The following is a 22,376-nucleotide window of genomic DNA, read 5'->3' as shown; positions in this document are numbered from 1 at the left end:
CGCTTTAGCCCCCCCCCCCCCCCCCCCCTAGGGCAAAGCGGTTTTTGGGAGTGTTTTTTAATTTTAATAATAAATCATAAATTAATACAAATTTATACAATATTGCTTATTGATTTTAAAGTTCGATAAATCCTCTATCAAAAAAAAAATAAATCATTATTGTTATCATACAAATACTAAATTTTCTCGGCTCTTAACGTTAACATACCCGCTTTAGGCCACCTTCCCCTATGTGTGTACGTACGTACATACGGTATGTATGTAAATATTCATAACTCTTGAACGGATGAACCGATTTTGATCTTTGAGGTGTCATTCGACGCGGCTTGTTAATATCTTGAAGCTGTAAAAATTTGAGCTTAATCGGTAGGGTGCGTTCGGAGATATTTCAAAAATAAAATTTTTTCAAAAATCTTTTTTTTTTTGATAACTTGTAATGTGCTCGATGGATTGATTCCGAAATCTAATCAGCTCTAAAACTTTATAAGCTGCGTCGAATGCCATCTCAATCATCAAAATCGGTTAATTCGTTCATGAGATATCGTTAAAAAAAAAAATGGTAAAAAACGTTTTTTTAACTTCCCGCTAAGAAAATCGATGATTTTCAAAAAATTCGGGAAGTTATTGTTGCGGAAACAATGGCTCAAAGAGCTCGAAAACATCGGAAAGTTTTGGGGCTGGCCCGCAGGGTCAACCGATACACAGATTTTTTTTCTTAAAATAGTTTCAAGAGAACATATCTTTGATCGATGAATTAGATTCTCGACTGAAAATAATAGGATCCTGAGTCAAATTTAAGTATTTATTAATGTACAAAAAAATGTCTTCAACAAAATAAATCAATTCCAGGAGACCCGGGTCAAAAATAAATCTTAAATTTGACTTGATTTAACTTAATTTCCTTTGAAGTCGTCGATATGCCGACAACTGTATTCCACATTTTAACTTTTTAAACTTTTTTTGACTTAATATTGACTTAATCTTGACTTTTTTGCCTTAGATTAGACTTTTTTTGACTTAAATTGTTTAGTTTCCTTTAATTTAACTTTTTTTGGCTTAAATTATTTCATTGCCTTAAATTTGACTTATTTTGTCTTAAAAAAACAACTGGTTATCGATTCGAAATCTAGTTTTATATTTGACTTAATTTTAACTTAAAAATTAAGTCAAATCGAATGTGGTTTTTATACTTATTTATTAATTAAACGAATCTAAAATTAAAACTCAATTTTAATTATAGCAAATTTTTTAAAAATTATTTCTGATTAAATTAAAATTACTATTAAAAAAATTTTTATTGCAATGATTTTTTTTTTATTCTGTTCCTGAAGAATTTGTATAAGCTCTTGTTTACAAAATCATTCATTTTCATATTGATTAACCAATTCTGCAATAAACGTTTTATTTCCTGTATTAATATAAAAACATACCGATAGTAAATTTTCGACAGGAATCGCAAATACATTTTCAGTTACAATGAATTCATAAAAGTGTGATAGTTGGAGAAGTCTGACAAGCTCTTTGAAAGGTTTTGTTTGCAGAAGAGTTATTATTGCAAAATGATGGCCAAGGCACTTACAATTACTAATTTTTTGACAATCGCATATTTTATCAATAATTTTTATAAAAGAATGAAGAAGACCAAAACGTTTTTCATTCAAGTATTTAAATGCTACATAAGAAGAATTATTTTTTAATGTTTCTTTATAATTTTTTGATATAAACAATATACCATTTAATAATAATCGAAAATATTCTAAACCATAAACACCTTTAATAATTATTACTATCATTAATTATATGTTACTAATTGTAAGTATTTTTTAAAATTGCGTTGTAACTGTCTGATTTTGTTTTATTCTGATTTTAATGTAACTTTTTTTAACTTAAATCTAAGTAAAATGTATTGAAATCGACGCAATTTTGACTTGAATGTGACTTTTTTTGTCTTAAATCTAAAGGAAATAGAGTCAAACTAAACCAGTTTTGACCTAAACGTGACTTATTTTGTCTTCAATCGATCCTAACTAAGCCAGAAAAAGTCAAATCTAAGTCAAGTGTTATGGAAATTTTACACTGACTAAAAAAATTAACTTAGTTGAATTTGAAGGATTTTGACTTAAATTTTAAGTCATAATTAAGATTTTTTTTCGACCCGGGGAAAAATCTTTTTGGTCTAAAAAATTTTTTTCTCTTCATAACAATTTTCTTAGTTTATTTTTCTCGGACCAAGTTTTTTTTTCTGTGTACTATTTTAGCTAGTATTATAATTTTGCCCCTGTTTTTACCGTATTCGTTTTCATGCATCGTCTTGTACTGTCAAAACAGGCGTCTTTTTAGCCAGTCAATCGAACGTCCAATAAATAGTAAATTTTTACGTCCAAATCGGTTCTTGAATTTTCCCTCGGGTGTAGAAAAATAAATAAAGAACAATTCCTATTAATCACTCTTCGTGACTTCTTTTATAAATAAAACATCCATTGTACGTTTCATACCAGTTATGAATTGTTCAACAAATCCAATTTTAGCCTTGAAGTCCTAAGTTGAAAAAAATCAAATAAATAAATAATAAAAATAAATTTTATTAACAATCAGTTTTTTACTGATTAAATAAATGAAGAGAAAGTTAAAACATTAATAATTTAAAAGTACTATGCACCTGATTGTAAAACGAAATTTGTTGGCACGCTGGAACATTGACAATAGATCGTTGATAAATTTCATCTAATTGGATGCAAGTCCGCCTAAGACATTCACGCAGTATTACAAGTAGGTCATAAGCACTTAGCAATCGAAATTTTCTTTCTTTTTCTATAACATCCAAGTGCTCACTTAAACCTAAAAATAATTATGAATTTATTATAACAAATAAATAAAGTGGGATGATGATTATGTGTAATAAAATTCAATACACGGAAAGAAAATTATGGCAGCGGTTCCCATAATTTTGTGAAATTTTTTCCTATACCATCATAGGAATTACGACCATAAATTATGGGAGCGGTTCCTATAATTATAGGAATGTTTCCCATAATTATAGGAATAGTTCCTATAATTATGGGAATGATACCCATAACACTATAGGAATGATTCCTATAATTATAGGAATGGTTCCTATAATTATAGGAATGGTTCCTATAATTTATAGGAATGCTTTCTATAATATTATGGGAATGGTTCCTATAATTTATAGGAATACTTTCTATAATGTTATGGGAATCATTCCTATAATTTATGGGAATGGTTCCTATAATAGTATGGGAACTATTCCCATAATATTATGGGAATGATTCCCATAACGCAATTGGAATGGTTCCTATACCATTATGGGAATCATTCCCATAATATTATGGGAATAGTTCCCATACTATTATAGGAACCATTCCTATAATATTATGGGAATGGTTCCCATATTATCATGAAAAAATTAATTTAAAGAAGTGTGGTAATCACTTCTACAATACACAGAAATATTATTAAACATAAAAACAAAAATTCAAACAATGAAAAAAAAATCGTATTTGGCAAAAAAACATTAAAATTTTTAACAAGAATTTTTTGTCAGCACAAAACATTCAAGAAAATTTAAATTTTGGGAAATTTCTACACTATTGTGTAAAAAAAAAATTTTATGATATTATAGGGATGGTTCCCATAACATTATGGGAATAGTTCCCATAATATTATAGGAATAGTTCCTATACCAATATGGGAACCATTCCCATATCATTATGGGAACCATTCCCATAATGGTATGGGAACTATTCTCATACTATTATGGGGATGGTTCCCATAATGTATGGGAACCATCTCTATAGTAGTATAGGTACTATTCCCATACCATTATGGGAACCATTCCCATAATGCATAGCAAAACTTCCCATAATTTTCTTTCCGTGTATGGTTTAAGTACAATTACCTTTAATTGATGAAAGATAGGCGAGGTTTTCGGAAACAGTTTTAATGGCATTTGCGCAACAATTTGAGTATTCTTTGCCAATCATGAACCATACATTAACATTTAAAATATTTTTATCGCGCATTTCGTATTCTTGTTGCATCAACCGCAGTGTATGTTGTTGTAATCGTATATAACTTTGTTGGTCACGCTGTTGCAGTTGTTTTTGTTGATGGTTTGATTCTTTTCCGAACCTTAAATCTGGCTCGCTTCTTGTTTTATCGGCTGATGACAAAAATTGATTAGATTTTTTTTTTTTATCATATTAATACAACGGAAACTAGGGAAGAATGAAATGCTCATAAATTTCAGAGGAAAAAATTATTTTGATGTCACAGCAATTTGACGTATACACTGTAAAACATACCGATGTAAATCTACGCTATATATGTATACCGATGCTGAAATTATCGGTGTTGAATTTGACTCCGAAAACGATGTTAAATTGTATTTCGAATACAAAAAAAAAATTTTTAATGTTTCAAAAATGAATGATTCGACAGATTTACCAGTCTATATATGGAGCAATCCAGAGAATATTTGTCTACAATGGCATTTAAATGTTATGCAATAAAATACGTAAAATAGATTTTTATGATTCAAGTATTTTTGCAAACTAAATCAACGAGAAAAATAAAATAAAATTACACAGGTCTACAATGATTTTGGTGCTGCTAAAAGTAAAACTGATTTCAAGTACATTCGGTACCCTGATAAAAACGTGATACTTCCTTTTTTAATGCTACGTATAGTTTTCGAGATTTTCATTTATTAAAAAACAAAATAACATTTAATTCAAAACAGTTAAATACATTTAATTACATATTTTATTTCACAGGTTAGAAGCTTCTCTTTTTAGATTTTCTCCGATGGATGTCTTCAGGACATTCCCGTGTAATACTCCAACAGTAATCTGCCATCATATGCTCATCCCAGCGACCTTGGTATCTATCTTCCATCACCTTTAAATCTTGATAAAAACATTATAGTGCCGGATAGCTCAACTGGTAGAACACTCGGCGTGATACCGAATTGGTCTGGGTTCGATTCCCAGTTCGGGCTGTCTATATTTTTCTCAATTTATCTATAAATTGTCTTATTGAGAAGGTTTGCATGTTTAGGTTTCCAATATATTTAAATGGTGGCATATCGACGGCATATCAACATTATTAATTTAAAAAAAAATTTATTGATTATAATGACATTGATTATGATAAAATACGTTTTTTAGGTTATTATATCGATCGATACAAACCTGAACGTAGCTTCATAATTTTGACAGCTTTGCACGACATCTTGTGGGCTAATTAACCAAAATATAACCTAGAATTAGCGGCACCAAGCAAAAAATTTTTTTTTGTAGACCTGTGTTATCAATGATTAATTTATAACCTTCAAATCAGTTATTACCTTATGAAAAACATCTGAGTTATAATAAAAATAATTATTATATTGTTCCTAAATATTCAATTTTTTATAAATGATCAAAAATGTATGTAATTCGTTTAATTCAATAAAAGTGACATTTCTTATTCTGTAGGTAGTGAAATTTTTTTTATCGTAATTAACAATAGTTTCGTAATTTTAACGAAATAATATTATTTTTTTCCATTTTGTGGATCTTACCCATATTCTTATACTCCGATCGCAGTTAATTTTTACTCAGTATAGGATAAGAGCACCAGTACCCAGCCCCTAACCAGTAGCCAGCCAGTCATATACTTTAACATTGGCTCAAAATATATATAGATATAATTTAACATGAGGTGGCTGGCTACTGGTTTGGGGCTGGGTACTGGTGCTCTTACCCTATACGCTGTTTTAATACTGATTGGATAAAACCGATACACCGATGTGAGCTTATTCTAACACCGCTTTTTTTACAATGGATGAACTATTCAATGTATAGGGGAGGGTGGGGCAGAGCGGCCCCCCTGAAATTTTGATCAAAAAAAAAATTTTTTTTTTTTTCGTCTAATTACTACTCGCATGAAAAAACTTTATATGTGAAAACATATTTGATAGAATATATGAATATTATAATGTGATATATTGTACAATATATAAAATAATATTTATATTTTTGCCGTATAAATATATGATAATATATTGAAAAAAAATATATTGCTAGAATATATTATCAATATATTTATAAATATATGACTTTTTATGTATGTTGTACATATATATTTTAAAATATCTTTTTTATATTGATATATTATATTGAAAGTAGTATATTAATTAATATATAGTATTTTTTATATTTTTTATATATGTTTTCCAATATATTGCAAAATATATGGCACTTTTTTTACTTTTCTTAGGTTATTGCCAGTAAATATATTTATAAAGTCAATGAAAAGAAGGAGAAAAAATAATAAATTTGATTTTTTTTTGTGGAATTGTGTAGAAATTGAAAAAGTATATTAAAAAATATAATTTTCAATATATTGCGAAAAGTATAAGTTTTGATATACTGGAAAAATATAATTCCAATATACCGCGAACCATATATTTAATCATATAAATTCTTTCATATATAATCAATTATATAGAGACCATATACCACTAATTATATGAGTCAAAATATATGGATATATATATCAAGTTTATTATATTATACTTATAAATTATATATATACTTTCCATATATGATAAGAATATATTGAGCATTATATGAGATAATATACATAGAAAAATACAAAACATTATATACAAGTAAATATATTATGATAAATATATTATCCAATATATGTAAGAAACATATATTTTTCAATATAGATATTTTTGCCGCTATATATTTATCACATATTCACCATATATTTTTTTATATACTTTTAATAATATATAGCTTTTCCATGCGGGTATAAACACGATGTTTGTATTTTTAGCCCACGCATGACACCTGGGGCAAAATGGACAAGCCGAAAATTTTGAAAAAGTGATTTTTTTGTATTTTTCGGCTGATTCTCTATGTCTGAGGCAAATTTGGTCACTAAAAATATTCAAAAACAAAAATTTTTTTTTTAGTTGATAAATTTTTTAAATAAAGTAAAATTATCAATAATCTAAAAAATTAAAAAACACGTTTTTTGGGTTTAATATAATGACAAATAAGAAATATAGAATTGTTTTTTTTTTATTAAATATCAATTAGTAATTAAGCTAATCGAGGGTGAACGATTTATTACACCTTAAAAAATTATTTTTGAGTAATATAAAACCAAAAATAGTTGTCAAGAGAAAGAAATACATTCTTAATGATGAAAACAATTTAAAAACAAAAAAAAAAAAAACAAAGAAAAAAAAACTTTTTATCATTTTTTGGAGGGGGGCCGCTCTGCCTCACAAAAAAAAATTTTTTTTTTCAGAATTTCGGCAAAATGTCCATAAATTTGTTCGAAAGAGGACAAAAGTAAAGTGATCTGGTGAATGAAAGCCACAAAAAGTAATAATTGGCTTAGGGGGGCTGCTCTGCCCCCCCCCCCCTATTTAGCCTCATTTAAATACAAAATTTGCTGCATTTTCATTTGATAATATACGATTCAATAAAAAAAAAGTGTTATTCACCTTGCTTTAGTGGAGCTATTGGAGTTTTAAATTTCTGATTGACATGATTGTTTTTACTGCCATCAACTTCATTTCCGAACAGTTGTTTAGATGGACCTGGTATTGCAAGACTCTCATAATTTTTACGAGCATCATTTGTCTGGCTAAAAACCTGTGATTCTTCATTATCATCCATAATTATTTTTTTGATATTCTTCTTTAAAAGTGTCAGTAGTGATTCTTCTTGTTTTTCTTTCTCTTCTTTTACTGAAATTTAATATAAAAAATCAAATATACTTTTATCACCTTTGTCCATTCATATTATGAAACAAAAATTTTTTTTTCGTTTCTGAATTTACGAGTTACCGCAACTGACCTAAAGATATTGCATAAATCTGTGAACACTTATCAAATTAGATATTAAGGAACAGATAACAATTATTTTTATAATAACTCTGATATTTGGTATAAGATAATAACTGATTTAAAGATGATAAACTAACAATTGCCCCGACTAGAAATTACTGTGGGAATGCCCACTGTATGTATCTGGCCCCAATTGGGTCCCAATGGGGAATTCCCAAGAGGGGAATCCCCATGAGGGCCCAATCAGAACCCAATCGGGAAATTCCAAACAATAATAAAATAATTTATGGTCGATATTTTCCAATTGGGGCTTAAGCGGGACCTAAATGGGAAAACCCAACGTGAAAATAAAAAAATTATTGTAATTTTTCCCAATTGGGTCCTGTGTGGGACCCAAGTGGAATATCCCAACGTAAAATTAAAAGAAAATATTGTCATTTTTCCCAATTGGGTTCTGTGTGGGACCCAAGTGGGAAAATCCAACGTGAAAATAAAAAAATTATTGTAATTTTTCCCAATTGGGTCCTGTGTGGGACCCAAGTGGAATATCCCAACGTAAAATTAAAGGAAAATATTGTCATTTTTCCCAATTGGGTCCTGTGTGGGACCCAAGTGGAATATCCCAACGTAAAATTGAAAGAAAATATTGTAATTTTTCCCAATTGGGTCCTGTGTGGGACCCAAGTGGAATATCCCAACGTAAAATTGAAAGAAAATATTGTAATTTTTCCCAATTGGGTCCTGTGTGGGACCCAAGTGGAATATCCCAACGTAAAATTAAAAGAAAATATTGTCATTTTTCTCAATTGGGTTCTGTGTGGGACCCAAGTGGGAAATCCCAACGTGGAAATAAAAAAAATTCATGTAATTTTTCCCTATTTGGTTCTGTGTGGGACCTAAGTGGAATATCCCAACGTAAAATTTAAAAAAATGTTGTCATTTTTTCCCATTGGGCCCTGTGTGGGGCCTGATTGGGAAATCCCGACGTTAAAATAAAAATATTTTTTTTAACGGCAGCTGAAAACTCTTCTATGCACTCCGAATACCATTTTTTGGTTTTTTCGTCTGTTATTCTTTGGTATCATAATAAATATACTATTTACACTCACGCGATCACATACGTGGGTCAGCGCAGTGGATAACATCAAAGACTTTGAATCGGAAGGATGCAGGTTCGAGCCCAACAGTCGCCGGGATTTTTTCATTAATTTAAATCACGTACACTTCTTCTAAATAATGCTCCTAGAACATTAAATTACAATTCGGATTTAATTACAATTATCTTTCTTTTTTTGTATTTTAATATTTTTTCTAACAGGGATGCCCTAGTGGGATCTCTTGGGGATTTCCCCATTGGGGCATAAGTAGGATTTCTCCATTGGGGTACAAGTGGGATTTCCCCATTAGGGCACAAGTGGGATTTCCCCATTGGGGCCCAATAGGTCTTTGCGTGACATCCCTATGTACGGCCTCAATTGGGAATCCCAACGGGGGCCCAAGTGGTCGCACCTAAAAATTTCTAGTCGGGTGATAACTTAATTTTTTTTCCTCGTTGATTTAAGTTTGCAAAGAGACTTGAACTGTAAAAATCTGTTTCCCATATTTTACACAATGACATTAATATGCCATTTTAAATAAACATTTTTTGGATTTCTCCATAAATTTGAAAATCTGTCGTATTATTAATTTTTTGAAACGATAAATTTTTTTTTTGTATTTTAAATAAAACTGGAGTTCTGATATTTTAAAAATAAAACAACTTTTCTTTTTTCTACCGTTTAACATCGGTAAAAATTTTAACACCGATAACCTTAACACTGGGATCGTGTTTACTTACACCGGTTTTTTTTTACAGTGTAAATTTATGCTTCTTAATGTTTCATTAATAAACTATTTATGTTTTACGTCATTTTATATTTATTCACAAGCTAATAATCATTGAATACATTTATAGCAAAAACTATAATAAAATGTATTTCCGCTCTCTTAAAATGAATCAGCGAAAAGTACTCCAATCAGTGAATATTCGCTGCCCAAATAGTCCCAAGTATATCATTAATTAAATCAGGTCTTTTCACTGACTCATTTTAAGAGAGCGAAGTAATAGCTACAGTCGACTCTGTCTAAAGGTTCCACGTCGGAACAGGACCATTGCCTAAAGGTTCCCTCCCCACCATCAGAACTTCCCCTACAATATATTCCCCTCGAGCGCCGAGGCGCACGCTAAAACGAACACATTGCGCAGTAAACATAACCTCAAAAAAACGTGCATTTAAAGTTAGCGCTCGAAAACTGAATTGTGATTCGTTACTCGAGAAAGTGGGTGGGGGAATATCCGGGAACCTTTAAGCAATGTATTCTGGAACCTATAGACAGCGGGAACCTTTAGGCAGAGAACCTTTAGACAGAGTCGACTGTAATAATATATTGCGTGGTAAGGAATGAAGCAAGACGATTTCAGACAAGCGTGAAGTTGTCTGCCCGATCCGAAGATGAGACCCGGCATTATTTTAAGTCTGAAATCGTGTTTTATTCCGTGCCGGGCACTTATATTTTTCTTATTACCTACATTGACACTGAAAACCCGTGAAAAAATATTCTGATCAGACTATATCAGGCCTGATATGGAAATTGGCCATATCAGACTATATATGCTTTGATATAAGTATGTCAGACTATATATCAGACCAAATTTATTTAAAAAAAATATGTAAAAAATAAATATCAATAAATTTTTATTGTGTATAAAAAAATCTATCGTGTTCAACTTTCATGACACATCTTTTCGAATACAATTTGAGGTAACTTGATATTTTTAACCTCTATAAAGGCTTATCAAATTATATCAAGTCTGATCAGGATTTTTATTCACAGGTATATCAATTTATATATATATATCAGACTATATAAAGTCATATCGAGTTATATCAAGCCTGATCAGGGATTTTTTTTTTAAGTATATCAAAGTATATATAACTTTATAAGGTTATATCAGGCCATATCAGGACCTATTAGAAATAAATATAACATTATATATGAGCTTATCAAGTTATATCAAGTCTGATATAGATATATCAAATTGATAAGGCTTGATCTGGCCTGATATGGCCAATTTTCATATCAGGCCAGATCAGGACCTATCAAAAATCAAATATGGACATATCAGATCATATCAGGCCAGATATGACCCGTGTAAAAAAAATTCGTTCAAAAAAGATTCCAAAAAAGTTCCGCATGTGGATCTTCTAAACATGAGACAGATTAGAACTTCGAATGGAACTTTTTTGGAACGTTAGTAATTTTGATGGAAAAAAAAAAGTTTTTATGAGCAAATTTAGAGTCAAAAAAGGACGTTCTTGAAAGTTTTTGGAATTTTATGGACGTTTTTTTTAGTTCTATAAAAAATTCAAAAGTAGTGATTTTTGAACTATTTTGGAATGTTTTTAGAACGTCTTTAGTCTACAAAAGATGCAAAATTAGTGATTTTGGAATGCCTTTTTTAGTCCATAAAAAAGTCAAAAGTGGTGATTCTGGAACTTTTTTGGAATGTTTTTGGAATGTCTATTTTAGTTCTATAACAGGTTGTAAAGTTACGATTTTTGGACTATTTTTGAATGTTTTTGGAACGTCTTTTTTAGCTTCCGAAAAATGTCAAAAGTGGTGATTATGGAACTTTTTTAAAATGTCCATATAAAATTCCAAAAACTTTCCAAGAACGTCCTTATTTGACTCTAAATTCGCTCATAAAAACTTTTTTTTTACCATCAAAATTACTAACGTTCCAAAAAAGTTCTAATCTGTCTCATGTTTAGAAGTTCCACATGCGGAACTCTTTTGGAATCTTTTTGGAACGAATTTTTTTTACACGGGGAATATATCAAAAATTTTGATATGGCCTTATCAGCTCATATCAAGCCTGATCAGAATATTTTTTCACGGGAATTTTAATGTCTAGAATTAGTCAAAGTAGACTAATTCCCGACCTATAGCGCAGTAAAAATATAATACTATACTACATCTATGTAAATTCAAATAATTCAACACGGAACACAATGACTATTTATAAATTTAATAATTATTTTTTCGGAACTTGTATTGTTTTTTAGTTTTTCAAACACAACTGTTAGTTTGGTTGGTTATAAGAATGACATAAATATTTAGAGGCTGAGAAAAAACGAACGCGATTCTGACTGAGATGAATTTAAGTCGGAAAGAAATTTAGCGAACAGAATCACTAATTAATTTTTTCCCAAAAGGATAGAAACTGATAAGTTTCTGACCGCTAAATCGTATGGGTCTGAAATTGGCTTGTTTCGACTGATAAAACAGGCATTGAAACTCACAGTTTTAATATAGGTAATGTGAACAACTCATTATATAAAGTTTCAATATATCCATTAGACTGTGTCAAAATAAGTTTTTATTATTTTTTTTTTCGATTAAACGTATCTTAAAAGTTGCTTCAATATAAAAAAAAAAATTCTCCTAAAGTTTGAGCTCAATATCGCAAAAATTGAGCTGGCGCAAAGGGGGGTCTCCGTTCCCATTTAAATAACATTGTAAAATTTTTATTTTTCAATTTTTAAAATAACTACAAGAAGAAAATTTTTTTTTCAACTTTGCTTTCGACTATCTTATAGGAAATTTAATTCTTTACAAAATTGTCTATGTCTATTTTTTTCCTACACTCAACAGAAACGAAGTTACAGAAGACCGAATTGAAGGAAAAAAATAATTAATGAATTAATAACAGAAAAAAAATTATTAGTTTAACTTATCAATTAATTAACTCAATATACTTGATTAATCATCAAAAATTTTTGAATTCAACATTATTTCGAATTAATAACAAAACAAAATTTATAATAAAACAGAAATTAATTATAGCTATAATTATTGTAATATTGCAAATCGTTTCGAATCGTTTCTATTAATCAGGTTATATATATATATATATATATATATATATATATATATATATATATTTAAATATTTATAGGTTTCATATCAATGAAATCTGATCAGATTTAATCATACATAGACATATATAACTACATATAGGTTTATATCAGTCACGTCTGATCAGATCTAATTATATATAGGCCTATATCTAATTATATATGGGTTTGTATCAGTCATGTCTGATCAGATCTAATCATGTATAGACTTATATATGATCATATATGGGGTTATAACAGCTAGGTATGATTATATCTAATTATATATAGACTTATAGATGATCAGATCTGATCATATATAGACTCATATATGGTTATATATGGAGTTATAACAGCAGGGTATGATCAGATCTAATTATACATAGACTCATATATACACTGACAAAAAATTTCTCTTTGGACAATTAAATTGGTTTTGTTGAATTCTATTAAACTAAAATTTATTTGGGACAACTAAATTTTATTACGTCAATATAATCTATTTTGTCATTTTTAACAAATGATTTAATAGACTCTATTTGGTTGACATTAATATTTCTCTCTCTAAGATAATAAAATCATATGGTAGAGTTAAGAAAATATTTATTTAATGGACAACTAAACTATTTTGTAGTGCCAACAAATCCAATTATTAGAGAAAAATATTATTATATTAACTCTAATAAATATTAATTAGACACAAAAAAATATATTCGTTTAGAATAAATATATATATTTGTTCGAGGTTAATAAATATATATTTGAACCTAATGATTATTGATTTAAAAGTTATGGTGTTAGGCAGCAGCAGCTGGAGTAGTTCGGTGCTCGCCACTAGATCGTGCCTACCATTTGTGGTGTCCCTGGTTAGATACTTATTTCAGAGTTTTTATATTCCGAGCTTGAAACATTTATGGGACGAGTCATCCGCTTAAAATTTTTGATAGTAATATAAAGGTATACTGTATTACACTATGACATTAATGTTTAATATTGATATTTTTCCTGAACAATTTTTGTCATAGTACGAAAAAAAGTACTTGTGAAGGAAATAAATAATATTTCTAAAAATGCATTTATTGAACTGTTGAATAAATATTCTGTCACTTAAAAATAATATTTAATTATTATTAATAACTCATTCTCTATAATGACCACTCATACATTTCATTATGACTACTTTATAAACTCTACAGATAATCAATTTGATTTTATGCTTGCTACTAAACGCGTAATTATCTTTACTAAATATTTTATAGTTTCTAATAACTCGTTTTGTTGGTGGACTATAAAATATTTAGTTAAAACAACCAAATATATGATTGGCAATGGGTAATCAAATCATTTTCTTGTCATAACTAAAATTTAGTTGTCAGCCCTGTGGAAAAGGTCTTATAAAATCTCATAAAAAAAATTGGCTATGAGAAAACGATCAGTATTTGTCCACGAAAAATCTCAAAAATTCTGATACAATTATTTTCTCATAGATGGTGCATCAAAAAAATTTTTTTCTTAAAATTCTCATATAAATTATCAGAATCTATAAGAAACAGAAGCTGTAATATTGTGATTATAAGTATTTATAAGTTTTCGAAAAATGTAAAGTTTACAATTGAGTAGATTTTGGAAATGAATAAGATTGTATGAGACGATTTCTGAAGTAATCATACAAGATTTGATACTGATTAATCAATGTGAGTACAGTTATTTTCCATATAGTTTATATGCTAAACTATTGAATTTTTTAGCATGAATTCAAAAAGTTTCTATTATGTATACTCAAGAATATTTGTATGAGTATTTACGCGGAAAATCTTTAGCAATCTATTCACCAAAAATCTATGAAATTGAGTCCGTTTATTTATTCATCAAAAATTACTCAAGTAAACATTAATATTAAATATTAAAGTCATGATGTATTATGGGATATACCATAGTACAACCCAAACAGGTACTTGTTGGTCTGTCAAGTGACAGAGGAGTACTCGAATAAAATCGTATTGAAATTTGGAATATAACACTTCTGAAATAAATGTCTTACCAGGGACACTACAAATCGTAGGCGCGATCTCGTGGCGAGCACCGAACTACTCCCGCTGCTGCTGCCTAGCACCGGTGACTTCCCCCTTCTCCACATCGATCTTTTCTCCCGAGAAATTTTTTCTCTTGGCTTAAACAACTTTTGTTATTTTGGTCGGAGAATACAAAAAAACTTGCGTGAAAAGAATAGTACTTGTTCCGAGAAATTTTATTCTGTTTAACCAAAAAAATGCAATATCACTACAAAAAAATAATGTATCTTGCACCAAAAAAAAAAAAAAAATGGGGCAAGATACATTACTGGGTTTGTAAAAAATCACATAAAAACTTATATTTTCACTCATCTCCGAACAGTTAAAATATTTAAAGTACAAGAAATAGTGATAATATTAGTATTTTTGGTGTAAATTCTTATAAAAAAAAAATGAAGTTCAGCAATTATTTTTAAATGAATCTGATAAAATTAATATTTTATGTGAATGGAAATTATTTATAAAATCTCATAAGTACTCCATAATATTTTATAAGTAATAGCTTTCTAACTAAAACTTACAAAAACTCATAAATCACATAGCTTTTAAATTAAAATTAAATCTTTTAAGTTTTTACAAGTTAATTCGATTATAGATTTTCTTACTAATTCTCATAAAATTTTTATGAGAAAAAGGTCTGCATTTGTCCATGTGATTCCTGATTCAGTCTCATAAAATTTCGAAGAAATACATGTTAAATATTTTCTCATAAAATATGACAAATATTTAATGATATTCAATAAGATATTATCTCCTAGGATAACTCTTACTAAAACTTATAAATTCTGAAAATTTCGTATAAAAAAATAATCTTATTGAGATTTTGTAAGTATTATAACATCGGAATTCGCCTGATCAATTCTTATTGAAAATACATTAGAATAAACTGTAACAATCTTATAGAAGTGAAAGTACTTATTCAATCTCATAATCGTTGGCGGAATTCGAGTCACAAAATCTCATAAATTAAAAAATCTTACTCATTCTTTTAAAAATCTAGTACGGAAATCATGATAGGAAAACATCAAAAGCTTTGACTCATAGATTCTCATACAAATTCATATGAGAATTTTTTTAAATCTCATAGATATTTTCGAAGCTCATAGATTCTCATAAAAAATATTCAATATCTTATCAGAATTTATGAGAGCTTTTCCACAGGGAGGAGAAAATTTTTTTCTCAGTGTAATCAGATCTGATCAGATTTAATTATATATAGACTTATATATGGGCTTATAACAGCCAGGTATGATCAGATCTAATTATGTATGGGGTCATATATAATTATATATGACTCCATATATAATCATGCATGATTATATATAACTTCATATATGATTATATATAATCATATATGATCATATATATGAACATATATAATCACATATGATTAGACAAAATCTTTTTTCATCAGGTATATATATTGTTATTATACATTATTATATGGGAGTATTTTTTCGATAACGTATACAATATGGTAGTGATATTAATTGTTAGAGCTGCAATTGGGTAGAGATATTTATTGGTAGATCTGTTTATAGTAGACTTGTAAAATACGAAATAAAATAATTTCAAAAAAATTATAATATAATAAGAAAATCTTAATTAAATTCTAGTTCGAATTTTCTTGTGGCTTTGCGAGCATGGTATCCATTTTTGATATAGTCTGCCTTAGAACGTCCATCATTTTTTTCATTTCTTCACTTTTATCTTTGACTTTCTTTATCAACAAAGTAAATTCATAATTAGTAATTGAATTGGTTAAATAAATGATTAAAGTTGACTATTTAAAAGAAACGTGTACCTTTATCAATTGACGACGATGCCAAATTGAGTTTATAAACGCTTTTGACAGTTTTTTTTTATTGTATTTAATATTATAGTTATAATTTACAGAAACCGATAAGTAATTCATACAATAATAGTGATAATCAACATCATATTGTTTACAATAACGATCAATTTTATTGTAAGCCTTGTTCAATATAACGAAAATTTGTGAAGCTATCTTCAATCGTTCTAATAGACGAGTTTTTCTTTTGCTAACAAAATTGTTGTGAATCTCATTGATATCTGAAAATAATTTAAATAAATTATGAGTATGTGTCATAACAAGTTAGTTTTATTGATTTTAAATTACTTTGAATTGTTGCAAGATATTCAAGATCTGAAGAAACACTAGTGAGAATCTTTTGACAGTGACTTGAATAATAACTGCAAACGTTACACCATAAAATTGGATTTTTTGTGATTTCATTATTTAATTCTTGTTTTAGCTTCAATAATTGTTCTGTATATTCTTGTATTTCTTTATACTCATATTGACCTTGTTGCTGCTGCAGTGGTTGTTGTTCTGATAGACAATTATTTTTGTTATGATTTGAACATTTTTCTTTAGCAAAGCAGCCACTCTAAATTTTTTAATAAAATATTTTTTTTTCTTTTTTGTTAATAAAAGTGCGAGTTTAAAATTTTTGACGATACGAAACCGTAAGTTTACAGTTTAATTTTGACATACCCTATTGCTCATAAATTATATCAAACGATTCAAAACTCTAAGTTTCAATGTATAGATATAATTATGAAAAGTATAGTGCCCGAGTCGAAATTTAACTTCTCTTTAAGTACTCAATATACTTAAATGCTCCTATTTTAGTACTTGAGATTCTTAAGTGGACCTAAATAAGTATTTTTCATACTATATACTCTTATTAGGTCCTATGGACTCTAAAAAATCGAAATTTAACGTCTTTAAAGAACCTATACAACCCGGGAAAAAATGTTCAGGCCTGATCAGACATAAAAAATGACCATGCCTGACCAGGTCTGTTCATGCCTGTTCATGCCCATTCTGGTAAAACAATTATATATAAAAAATGGTCCTATATAATTATATATAATTATGCATAACTATATACAATTATATATAATTATTTCTATAAAAATGAAAAAAAAATAAAAAATATGGGAGTGTCTAGGATTCGAACTGTGGACCTTACGCTTGAAAGTTCGCCTCGTTACCTGTTGACCTAAGAGATTGAGTTGAAAAGTAGGTCTCTTACGAACTTCAAGTACTGAAAGTCTTAAGACTCATGCCTGTTCATGTCTGATCAGGTCTGATCCTTTTTTCCCGGGTTATACGTGATAGAATCTTGGTCAAAAAAATTTTATATCTATGAACAGACATGAACAGACATAACCAGGCATGAACAGGCCTGATTAGGCCTGAGCTTATTCAACGCTTCAGACATGAACAGACATGAACAGACATGGACAGGCATGGACAGGTATGATCAGGCCTGAACGCATATAACGCTTCAGACATGAACAGACATGGTCAGGCATGATCAGGCCTGAACGCATATAACGCTTCAGACATGAACAGACATGGTCAGGCATGAACAGACATGAACAGCCATGAACAGGCCTGAGTGTATTTAACGCCTCAGACATGAACAGGCATGGACAGGTATGATCAGGCCTGATCATGTCCAATTTCAGGCCTGATCCTACATGAACAGGCATGATCAGGTCTAATTTCAGGCCTGATCATACATGAACAGGCATGGTCAGGCCTGATCATTTTTTCCCGGGAAACTATTCATTATCATTAGGTAGGATAAATTCTAAACTTTCTAATTAAGACCAAAGTATCCTAAATATAAATAATCGTCAACTCCTAAATAAGTTCTTTAAATTCTATGTTACTTTTTTTTCCTTATTTAACATCTTTCAGTGAACCTAACTAAACCCTATGAGTACTCTATGCGCTAAATAGCTCCTAAAGATTTTATGACAAAAAAAAATTATCTTGTTTTTCAAATCTAAAGGAACAAGTTATACTTATTAAGTGCTAAAGATTCTGTAAAAGAAAAAAACTAAATTGAAACAATAACATTTAATTTTCACATTCTTAATAACAAATTTTTATTGAATAATTTATTTGTTTATTAATAATGAAGAAAATAATAAAAAAGACACTTATGACCCTGATTCTCCAAAATAAAAAAAAACAAAAAGACTTACATCATCAGACAGTGAGGTAACAATTCAAGATTTACCTGATCTTAATTCAAATGAATAAAATAATTAATAATAATAATTCAAATTATATTAATCATATAATGCAAAATCATAAAATATAAATCTACTTTGATAAGAAAAAAAAAAAAAAACTAACTAACTAATAAATAAAAATTCATTTCAATATCTAATAAATCTTTATGATAAATTTCATTTTTTAATTTTACATTATTAAAAATACATGTAACGTTTTTTTTGTAGATTTATGCTATTTTTGAGCCGAAAAATTTTTATAAAGAAAATTCACTTTTCAGAGTATAACTTGCAAATAAAATTTCCATATCTTAAATCTCCTTGTATTATTTTTGCTCAAAACTTTCCATCAGTTATTTAAAAATTTTTTAAAAATTGGTAAACTGTCTTACTCGTTAAGTCTATTTTAATTATAAGTAATCCAAGTAAATATAAAAACTGCACGAGCCTATTCTGGATATAATTTAGAATTTCTAGGGCTTAATTCGAATGTTGAGTATTGATAGGTTCTACCAAATATAGTAGAACTATAGATCTACTAGATCCTAATGAATAATGTAGAATTCCTAGGTCTTAATTAGGATATGGAAGACATATACACTGTAAAAAAAGATTCCTGACGTCAAACCAGATTCGTTTGGCTCAAGTACTCCGTGCGTTTGGATACAGCCAAGCGCGTCAAGCGATTGAGTCTACCGCTCTCTACGTTTGACAGTATATTTTGCTCCAACTGAGAGTTTCTTGAGGGAAGGTCCCGATTCGTTTGAACTAACTCTATAGTATTTGATATAACTCAATAACTTTTTTCATTTAAAAAAAAATAGGAATTAGTTCAAGTCATGAATGCTGTTGATACAATAATGATTTTTGTTTTATATAAAATAATTAAAAATTTCACTCAAAGTAAATTGTTAGGTGATTGAAGGCATGAATTTTCAGTTAAGTCAAAATTTTATTAAAGCAAATGAATTTTAGTGTTGAAAGTAATATTTTTGTAGGTCCGTTGAAACTGTCCTTGCAATTGATTCAATAAAAAATCGAATTGTTTCAAGTTGCTGTATTGCTTTGATTAAAAAAAAAAGTAATCTGCATCAAGTGAATATTGCCTTTAATTATTTCATCAATAATTAATTAAAAAAAAAATTTTTTTTTCTTACGTATTTTTTTATTTTTATTTTTATTATTAATATTATTATTATTATTATTACTGTTAGTATTATTATTATTTTTTTTTTATCAAGTATTGGGACAATTACATTATATTATTATTATTATTATTATTATAATTATTATATTATATCCATTACACTTTACAAATAATTCTGACATACTCAGTTTTTAGTGAAAAATTAAATAATCGTAGAATTGGTATCCGGAGGAATCGAACCCAGCACCTTACGCGCGAGAGTCAGGCGCTTTACCGCTACGCTACGGGACCAGTAGGAAAGTTGTAGTTTAGTTGTGCTTCTAGTACTTTGTTCTCATATTGAATGGATATATACAGTCAATTGCTTATACAGTGATCTAAACGTGATAAATATGTGACTCTTTCAACAAATAAATTTTTTTATTTAACCGATAATATAAAGACTTTCATTCAAATATAGTTCGATATTTTGTAACGAATACATTTATATTCTTGTCGAATATTTTTCAGTTTTAATGTGAGTGCGTCAAATTATTCCTACAACCTCGTTGGATTCTCTCTCCAAGAAACTCGTCGGTTGACATGACACGTTCGGTATTATAGGAAACTACTTTTGTTTCATTGAAACATGTGAAGTTGTCAAACTAAACGTTTCAAGAGTTTCGGTTGAATTTCTAAAAATTGAAAAGTTTGCTTCAACAATTTTTTATTTTTAAATCAAGTACATCCAAACTTTAATTGAAATATATTTTACTATTCGTTCAAATGTTAATTTAATTACGGTCAAACTTAAAAACTTTAATATAAACGCTTAATCAATTTCTAATAATCGAGTAGAGATTTTCATTCAATAAAAATGATTTTCTTGAGACAAACTAGTTTTCGTTGGTTCAAACGAATTTGGTTTCACTGAAGAGGAAATTTGTCAAACTCTCAGGGAGTTTGATGTCAGTACCTTATTTTTTACAGTGTAGGTTTTCTAAAAATACCTTGACCATTATAGAATGAATAGGATTTGATAAAATTCTGGAGTATGCTTAGGCTCTAAAAAGAATTTAAAATTTTAAATTTTTACGCCTATTTAACGACTGAACGTGTCATTTTTTCCCGTAACCGACATTTAGAGGTTTTATATAGGAGTTGTTTTTCTATAGAAAATAAGTACTCAGTAAGTCCTTTTCGTTCTTAATTTTAGAATTTCTAGGTTCTAGAAAGGTTTAAAATTTCGACTCGGGTGTGTAGTACGGGATAAAACATGATTTCAGTTTTGTTATAATGTCAATCTAAATATAACTAGACAATTTAAAAAAAAAATTTTTTAATATTTTGAGATGGCTGTTTTTTTTTTTTTTCATGCAAACAAAATATTTACACATTTAAATTAGTCACTCAATATTCAAATCCTTACCCATCTCTTCATTAGTAAATTAAAAAAATAAACTAATTCATTGATAATTTTTTTTTTTCAAATTTACCTTTGACAAGCGGAGCTTTCAAAGTATTATTTTGACCTTCAACATAATTGTTTCCACTGACATAAACTTTATTTTCTGGTTGTTGTTTCGAAGTCCCTGGTACTGCAAGATATCCGTAAGAATTATCGATGGGCGACTGTCTGTTATTGTTAATAATTATTTTTTGGCTTTCTCCGGAAGTGGATATCCACGTAGATTTGACAACCGGCGCATTCAAAGTATTATTTTTATCTTCAACATAACTATTCCCACTGACATAAATTTCATTTTCTGGTTGTTGTTTCGAAGTCCCTGGTACTGCAAGATATTCGTAAGAATTATCGATGGACGACTGTCTGTTATTATTCATAATTATTTTTTGGCTTTCTCCGAAAGTAGATTTCCGTGTACAATTAATTTATTAATTGGTTATCGAATAATTGCAAGATTTTATTCCTCTCGATTTGAGGAATAAAAAACAGATGGATTTTTTTCACTGACAATTTATATTATTTTGTCACTGTAACTTTTGTCGCTTGTCAATTTACGAGTTACTCTAACGACTATTTAATCGCAACTGAATTAATGTTTGAAGGGTCTTTAAATTATAATGATATTTATATGGTTTAAATGAAGTTTCAGAATCGATAATCAGTATTCGTATTGAGAGCTCTTTACGCAAACCACATCTCTGTTTTTTTTTTTTTTTTTGTTTTTCAGTAAGCGTTGAACAACTGGTGTTTTATGTAATCTTACGTTAAGATAATAACCAATGAAGTCTATTGTCTATTCAATTCAATCTGTTCCCTATCCAATTCCAGGTGAGCAGGAAGGTCC

The 22,376-nt window shown here is 28.8% G+C and overlaps 2 protein-coding genes across 2 annotated transcripts; both read right to left on the bottom strand.

Moving 5' to 3' along the window:
* Nucleotides 1-2,439: 2,439 nt before the first annotated feature.
* LOC130677726 (uncharacterized) lies at nt 2,440-9,277 on the bottom strand. The gene is made up of 5 exons (XM_057484577.1): nt 9,190-9,277; nt 7,529-7,774; nt 3,920-4,183; nt 2,660-2,838; nt 2,440-2,538 (listed from the first exon to the last, which is right to left on the bottom strand). Exons 1-5 carry the CDS (start codon nt 9,275-9,277, stop codon nt 2,440-2,442), a joined length of 876 nt encoding a protein of 291 aa, XP_057340560.1.
* Nucleotides 9,278-16,396: 7,119 nt separating this feature from the next.
* On the bottom strand, nt 16,397-22,106 carry LOC130677353 (uncharacterized). The gene is made up of 4 exons (XM_057484092.1): nt 21,561-22,106; nt 17,023-17,235; nt 16,687-16,955; nt 16,397-16,602 (listed from the first exon to the last, which is right to left on the bottom strand). Exons 1-4 carry the CDS (start codon nt 21,907-21,909, stop codon nt 16,495-16,497), a joined length of 939 nt encoding a protein of 312 aa, XP_057340075.1. The 5' UTR covers nt 21,910-22,106; the 3' UTR covers nt 16,397-16,494.
* Between the last annotated feature and the right edge of the window lie 270 nt (nt 22,107-22,376).

The sequence above is a fragment of the Microplitis mediator genome, chromosome 11 (genome assembly GCF_029852145.1).
Source record: "Microplitis mediator isolate UGA2020A chromosome 11, iyMicMedi2.1, whole genome shotgun sequence".
Taxonomy (NCBI): Eukaryota; Metazoa; Arthropoda; class Insecta; order Hymenoptera; family Braconidae; genus Microplitis; species Microplitis mediator.
The sequence above is the reverse complement of the archived record's forward strand: the minus strand, read 5'-3'. Positions and strand labels throughout refer to the sequence as shown.

Bases quoted from the DNA above. Each gene is read 5' to 3' on its own strand.
- LOC130677726 (XM_057484577.1), bottom strand. From the start codon at position 9,277: ATGGGGAAATCCCACTTGTACCCCAATGGAGAAATCCTACTTATGCCC. The intron at 7,775-9,189 runs GTTAGAAAAAAT...ATTAAATTTCAG, and splicing joins GATCCCACTAGGGCATCCCT to TAAAAGAAGAGAAAGAAAAA. The intron at 4,184-7,528 runs GTGAATAACACT...TTTTGTCATCAG, and splicing joins AATAGCTCCACTAAAGCAAG to CCGATAAAACAAGAAGCGAG.
- LOC130677353 (XM_057484092.1), bottom strand. From the start codon at position 21,909: ATGAATAATAACAGACAGTCGTCCATCGATAATTCTTACGAATATCTT. The intron at 17,236-21,560 runs GTAAATTTGAAA...ATTGTCTATCAG, and splicing joins GAAAGCTCCGCTTGTCAAAG to AACAACAACCACTGCAGCAG. The intron at 16,956-17,022 runs GTAATTTAAAAT...AATTATTTTCAG, and splicing joins ATATCTTGCAACAATTCAAA to ATATCAATGAGATTCACAAC.